The sequence below is a fragment of the Capsicum annuum genome, chromosome 1, assembly GCF_002878395.1.
Source record: "Capsicum annuum cultivar UCD-10X-F1 chromosome 1, UCD10Xv1.1, whole genome shotgun sequence".
Lineage (NCBI taxonomy): Eukaryota > Viridiplantae > Streptophyta > Magnoliopsida > Solanales > Solanaceae > Capsicum > Capsicum annuum.
Window position 1 is genome coordinate 155,086,725 of NC_061111.1, and position 7,579 is coordinate 155,094,303.

The following is a 7,579-nucleotide window of genomic DNA, read 5'->3' on the forward strand; positions in this document are numbered from 1 at the left end:
CTGCTACTCCTTGTTGTATGATGCAGCATTAGTAATGAATAAATTCTTCATTGTTGACAAAAAAAAAAAAATTATTTTACTCGTATAATCATTCAGCTATTCAAAATTATCTGTAATATTTATGAAGGAAAAAAGACTGCATATAGCACTCAAAACAGCAATAAGAGTAACTACAATACAGGATTAATCAAAAGAGTGGCAGAGATGAAAAATTTTCTACTGGTCAAAATGGAATCAGAATTCTGCTACATGATCAATGATCAAGGCTGACCAGAGATGAAAAAATTACTCGTATTTAATACTGTATAAATGAGCAACATACGCGGATGCTTTACTCTGTACTTCAAATGTGAATATACTAAGAAGTTTAGTCAGAAGACAAAAAAATTAGGATTATCAAGATATTCCTTCAACCCACACCCCTTTGTTTTTATATTCATCAGTTCATCACCATGGTTAGCTTTCATCAGTTCATCACCATGGTTAGCTTGCGAATTATTTTTGCAGCGCCCATCATCTTCCTCCTCTTCAACTTCAAACACTCCCTCTACAAATGACTCAATATCAATTTCCCTATTCTCGGCCTGATCTGCAATATCCGAGGGCACAGGGATAAATGGCGGCCTCGGAAGATGCACTACAAAATCCCAGTCTACAGATTTGAAAAAATTGTGACCCTTGATTTCATCCAAGGAGATCCTCTGTTTCGGATCCTTTTCGAGTAACTTCTTTATCAAGTCTCTCAACGGAGTCGCTTCACCTATTAAATCCGGCGCCTTTGAGAGTATTCGATAATATGTTTCCTTCCGATTTGAGCCCCTAAACGGCGTTGTTCCGTACAGCATCTCGTACAGTACAACTCCTAGACACCACCAATCAACCGAGAAATCATGGCCGTTGCCTAAGATGATCTCCGGCGCTAAATACTCTTCTGTTCCGACGAACGAATTTGACTTGTCGATGCAGTCGAATTCCGAGTAAGGAGTGAGCCGAGCTGAGTGAACTGAATCATCTGGAGAGATTTCCGAATTGCAACATTTGTTCAAGAGAAAGAACCAGTTCTTCTTTTTGCTCTTTAAAGCGGTTTGTTCATATAATTTAGGAGGGTTGGCTGTTTTTATTTGCCGAGTTTCTGGAGTTTTAGGTGAGAGTTTTGTAGAGAGATCGAAATCGATTAGCATTATATGACCGTTCTCTTGAATCATTACGTTTTCTGGCTTCAAATCTCTGTATACAATCCCTGATCCATGCAGATGCTCCAATGCTAGCACTAACTCCACCGCGTAGAATCTGTAGTCATAAACAGAACAATATTTGAATTAATAAAAATAGTATATGACAGTTGTCGATCGGAACAAAATTCACCAAATATTATGATCACCTTATTGTATCGTCGGAGAACATCTTTTCAGTTTGTTTTTTGCGTAGAGAATTGAGATCACCACCAGGACAGTAATCAAGGGCATATCCGACAATCTTCTCCGTTGATAAAACTCCTTTGAGTTTAGGCAGAAGCGGATGCTGAAAAGAACTGAGCACGTCCCGCTCGAGCCAAATTCTTTTGTATCCGCTCTTCTTATTGGCATTGTTCTTCCTCTCAATTGAAGCTCTCAAAATAGTTTTCAGAGCAAGCAACTCAATGTCCTCTGTCCGAACCAAAAACACCACTCCTTTAGCTCCGCGGCCGAGGGCAGAAATTACCTTTAAATTCCGCAGTTCTAGGGAGGCATTCTCTGTCTTTTCATGGTCGTCTACGTTGTTCATGGCGGAGGTTACCGCAACCTGCTTGACGAATCTGTTGCACAAATGCCGGAAATGGTCAAGTTGTAGTAGTTAAAAAAACTGTTCTAATAAACAAAACTGGTTTAATTTGAAGTCTATTGAAAGGATCTTCGGTGTTGGAAGCCTCGATTTAATTTCTCGAGCAACATAAAGAACCATTCGTCTTCTAGACTTTTTATAGGGTGAGCCTTCTGAGTTATTAACAATTCAAAGAAATTAAAAGACGTCCCTTCTGTATTTCCTTGCGGGAGAAGATTGGACTTGGAGCATGTGTCATAACAAATTCAGATGCTAAATTATATCCCTAAATTAGATCTGAATTTGTTAGGACACACAAACTTTAAGAGGCCTATTACCCCCACACATATATACATACATGAGTTTAGATATACTCCCTCTGTTCGTTTTTATTTGTCACTTTTCGTTTTTCCAGGTCAATCTGTATAAATTTTGATAAATATGTTAAGCTATGTTTTTTTATCATTTTATTAATATGAAGAAGGATTGCAACTTATAGCATTTTTCATATATTTTCTGACCATCTAAATTTTAAATTTAAATAGTAGGAGAGCATTCTTTTATCTCTGGAGTTTCTTGTTCGTGGTATTGTGGCTGTAGTATTATCTTGGGAATAGCGGTGTTAGCTTAATTTGCATACCGTACTAGTTTATATACACTTATCTTTTGTATTTGCTATACTGTTAGTTTATTTTTTGCATACCGTACAAGTTTATATTTACTTATCTTTTATATTTTTTATACTATTATCGGTTCTAAGTCGGGGGTCTATCGGAAACAACATCTCTACTTCACCTGAGGTAGCGGTATGATCTGCGTACAGTCTACCCTCCCCAGACCCTACTATGTGGAGATACACCGGATATGTTGTTGTTGTAAATATTAAATTATACATCTTAAAATGTTGGTCAAAGTTCATGCAGATTGACCTCAAAACGCAAAATAGTGACAAGTAAAAGTGAACAGAAAGAGTATATATTTATAATACAAGTAAAATTTTGAATTTATTTAGTATATAATATATCTCCATTTTTGGTATATGTTATTATATTATGTGCATTGGATATGTTTATAAAATTATTTTTATTTGTTATTTTCACTAATATAAATAGATACTTATTACAGTTTTTAATTATTATTAATAAATAAATTTTCATATCATGGCCATTTATTTCATTTAGAACATCACTAACTTATATACTTAATATATGTTTCTCACTTTTTTTGTCTAGAAAATAATTATCTTTTTATTTACAAATATTTAATATATATTAAAAATAAAAAATATAATAATTTTAAAGAGATAAAGAAAAATAAAGATTAATTGTCTTAAGGGTAAAATAGGTATTTAAAAAAGACAAATAAGAAAAAGAGGGGACAATGCTTATTGTTTAAAGTTGAGGGGGGAGTTTAATTTTTAAAGTAAAGTTAAGGGGGAAATGATTTTCACTCGGAGTGGAAATGATTTTTAAGTACACCCTTCTCATTTTATGATTTTTAAGAACTCTCTTTTTTTTTTTTTTTTAATTAAAGACTTGGAGGTCTTTCAACTTATTTTTCTTTATTTTATGTGGTATTTTTTAACTTGACATATTGTTAACAAAAAAAAGTATTATTATTTTCGTTCTATTTTATGTGTTATCATTTGATCGGGCATGAAATTTAAAAAATAAATAATGACTTTATAAAATTTACAAAATTGTCCCTCTTAAAATTATTTTAATGTTTACTTTTTAGTGTCTTTTCTTAATGAGTGGGACTCATTACGGATAAAATGAAAATAATGTCATTAAATAGTTACCAAATAAGTAAATGTGATATTTTTTTGGGGACAGATCAAAAAGAAAATAGCGACATATAAAATGGAACGGGAGTACTTTCATCTCTTTTTATATTACCCTTGTACTAAAATAGTTTTTTTTTTCAATTATTTATTTATTTTTATAAATTAATTTTTTTTTATTATTCCCTATATATTATTTCATATGGCATTATTTGACTTCAAGATATTTAAGGAAAAAAAGACTTATAAAATTTATAGTTTAAAACAATCTTTATGGAATATGTTGTTGTAAATTATTTTATTAAAGATAAAAATAAAATTTTAAAGTTAAATGATTTCTAATTAAAGTAAGTGACATTATTTTCGGAACAAATTAATAAGGAAAATGTACTACATAAAATAAGTAGGAGGGAACATTTTTTTTCTCATACTATCTTTTATATTAAATAACTATGTAAAGTAATAGTAGTCAAATTTAGAGTTTTAACACATCACTATTAATAGTAGTTTAGTAAAATATATTTTTAATAGATATTTTTTTAAAGGCTAGTTAATAAAGGGTCAAATAAGATGAAATGTATGAGAACAAATTTTGAAATTCATGATCTAAAATAATATGTAAATATTTATGTTGTTGTAAATTATTTCACTAAGAATTAAAAAAAAATAAAAGTTAAATTATTTTCAAGATGACTTTCGTTTTTGAACAAACTAAAAATAAAATGATGCCACATAAAATGAGACGAGGAATATGTTTATATATTTCAATTCATTTGATAAACAATTCATTGATTTTTAGTTCATTTCGATAAAACATACCCCGTTGTCCCATATTATCTTTTCATATAATTAAAATATTTTTTTCAAATTAATTGTCAATTTAATTAAATTAATTAGTTATTTATTTTTTAAATTATTTTTTGGGACTATAAACATTGTATGTTCTTTCTTTCTTTTTTTTTTTTTTTAAAAATTCATTGTTAATTTTTTTATTGATAGATAAGCTATATAAATAGAGTGTGTTCAAAACGATAAAATAATTAATAATTTTTTTTATTTCTGATATTTTAGGGGGCGTACAAATAAAATAGATAAATAATATGAAATATAGGGACTATATTTAAAATTTAATATTAATGATATTAAATATTTATTTCATTTTTAATAGAATAATTGATAATTCGATAAATCATTTTAAATTACTAATTTTATATGTTCTTTCACCATGCCAATGTCAAGGGAAGATTATTAGTTTAATTAAGTAGGCGTTTCGCCATAAAAATTAAAATAATTTGAAGTTGGAGTTGGAGTTGAAGTTGTGTTTGGCCATGTGTTTTTGAAAGATGTTTCTAAACTTTTGAAAAGTCTATTTTAAATTTAATTTTATGTCCTAAACATTGCCCAACTAATTTATCTACTGATTTAAATGGCTTTAACGTCTCAAGAAATTACTTGACGAAAAAATATTTTGACGATTTTGACTTTGGTTCACAAAATGCATTCTACAATATATTCTGATAAAAATTTTGGTTGCTCAGGGCAAATGTAACACAAACAATTTACTTGCCCCCGTAAAGTGGCATTTATTATGAGTCTGAATAATTAGTTCTAAATCATGAAGTGCTTGTCTGAACAACTTATTGGCCATATACTTATCACAAAAGGTGAAGGTTGTAATTTATATTGCTAATCTTAGTGCTATGCAACTATTTTTGACATTTTGATTGCTCATTGCAACACATAAAGAAAAGTTAGCAAATAAGTATTGAATATAACATTTTTTGCACTGTTTAAGTGATATAGGACTACGAATATGAGATCCAAATTGAATTTGCAAAACTCTCGAGTCATTCCGATCTAGTGCAGTTAATAAGCTTTATGTAATATTATTGTGAAAGAAAAATACAAATAGTAGTTGGCATTTGTTTATGATTGTTGGTTGTGGATATGTGCAATTAATAAGGGTTTTGTGTAATATTAAAAAAAAAAATTAGGACTATATGTAATAATAATAAAAGTTGAAATTGAAATGAAAAAAAGTGAAAACAACAAAAAGTTGTTTTTACTTCTCAGAAAATAATTATGAAATTATTTTTGAAATATCTATGGCCAAACACCACAAATTTTATAAAGTGAAATTTTTTTTTGATAAAAATACTCCCTTCGTCCCATTTTATGTGTCATCATTTTCTTTTTATCCGTCCCAAAAAGAATGTCATCTTTTCTTATTTAGTAGCTATTTAAAGATAAAATTTAATTTTTACCCTTATTGATCCACTTAATTAAAAAAAAATACTAATACATTTTTTGATAAAGAATAATTTGATAAATATTATCAAATCTTTCTTTATTTCTTAAATTTTATATCCAATTAAATAATAACACATAAAATAAAACGAAGCAAGTAGATAATTTTTATGGCCAAACGGCCTGTGAATTTAAAAGTTGAGGTAATGGATGTGCTAGCGATGGTCAAAGACATCGGGCGCAAGTTCAAATACGGTGTGGTATTCTAGAAGCACATGTCACACGTAAACGTACTTTCTGACTCTTCAAACCAAATGAATGTCTTGCACAAGTGTCTTCCTCTCTTAAAGAAGATTTAGTAGTAGTTTGGTATGAAAAATATTTATTTTTTAAAAGTAATTTTTTTTATTTTAGTTGAAAAAGTAAAAATAGTATGTGTTTGATTATGAGAATTCTAAATAAAATTTGAAAATATATTTGGAAAGGTTTTTAGTAATTTTACTTTCACTTTTTTCATAAAATTTTAAAAACAACTCAAATTTATATTTATAGTCAAACACAACTCCAATTTTAACTTTAACTTCAATTCCAAAATATTATAATTTTCATGGTCAAATGAGGCATATTATTTCGCTTGTGTCGTTATTTCAGTAAAAATATGTAAATATAATTTTTGAAAATTTATTTTTGCAAATAATATTAAAGTTAGGTCTAACATTTGCTCGACTTTAGATAGAATATTAAATAATCATCAAGTGTTTATACAAGAATAAGTTTTTAGATCATAGTCTATCGTTTTCTTATAAACTTTTTAGTCTATTAAAACAAATTCTTTAGACAGTAAATTATAAATTATAAAAAATAACCTTACACTAACTGTTACCTTAGAAAGGTATAGGACAAAAGTTTTAACAAGCTGAATTCCATATGAAAGGACTTCCTTTCAAAATCTTAGTTCAAACAATATATTCATGATCTTATACAAGAAACAGTTTAAGCACCAGAGTATTCCCCCTAGATTATACAGAACTAGTTCTAAAAAATATTAGAAAAATATGTTTCTAGTGAAAATAAGAAAAATAAGTTATATAAATAATATTTTATATTAATTGTATACTCCCAACCCTCCAAATTCCAATACTAGTACTCCCCTTCACATTGCTAACAGTAACACCGAATGATTCACAATCAGACGTTTGATTCAAGCAATGAAAAGCTCTTAAATGATCAGTTGAATCTATAAAAATAATATTAAATAGAGTACTTTCGTAATATCGGAATTAGTCATGGTAGTATTATTCTTTTTAGATTGTTTAATACATTATATTAATAAATAATGTGTATTAAAATAAAAGCAACGTTAAAACCTCAAGACTACTTACGTTTTTTATGCTCTTGTCATTATTATACTAGACTTATTCTCAAAGAGGTTCATGAAATCAGGATAGCATAAGGTCATGGCTATAAATCTCAAATCAATACCTTAACTATCATGTACAATTCATTAATATTTTATTTTTCTTTCTTAATTATAGTTCAAGTTTGAGATCACTATGATTTTGAAGTAAAAATTATTATTTTACTAAGTAGAAATTCAGTACAGAGCACACCTTCATTATACATGGTACTCTTTCTTTAGTTAGAAATTCAATAGAAAAAGACTTATCATACATTTTAAGGGGTCGTTTGGATGGAAAATAGTTATCCCAGAATAATTAATTTTGAGATTACTTGGAATAACTTATCCCA

The 7,579-nt window shown here is 28.5% G+C and overlaps 1 protein-coding gene across 1 annotated transcript; it reads right to left on the reverse strand.

Annotated features, from left to right (window-relative positions):
- Positions 1–276: 276 nt before the first annotated feature.
- On the reverse strand, positions 277–2,113 carry LOC107840204 (serine/threonine-protein kinase OXI1). Its single transcript, XM_016683985.2, has 2 exons — positions 1,382–2,113; positions 277–1,290 (listed from the first exon to the last, which is right to left on the reverse strand). The coding sequence occupies exons 1-2, from the start codon at positions 1,762–1,764 to the stop codon at positions 372–374; spliced, it is 1,302 nt and encodes a 433-aa protein (XP_016539471.1). The 5' UTR covers positions 1,765–2,113; the 3' UTR covers positions 277–371.
- Positions 2,114–7,579: the final 5,466 nt, after the last annotated feature.

Bases quoted from the DNA above. Each gene is read 5' to 3' on its own strand.
- LOC107840204 (XM_016683985.2), bottom strand. From the start codon at position 1,764: ATGAACAACGTAGACGACCATGAAAAGACAGAGAATGCCTCCCTAGAA. The intron at 1,291-1,381 runs GTGATCATAATA...TTATGACTACAG, and splicing joins TTCTCCGACGATACAATAAG to ATTCTACGCGGTGGAGTTAG.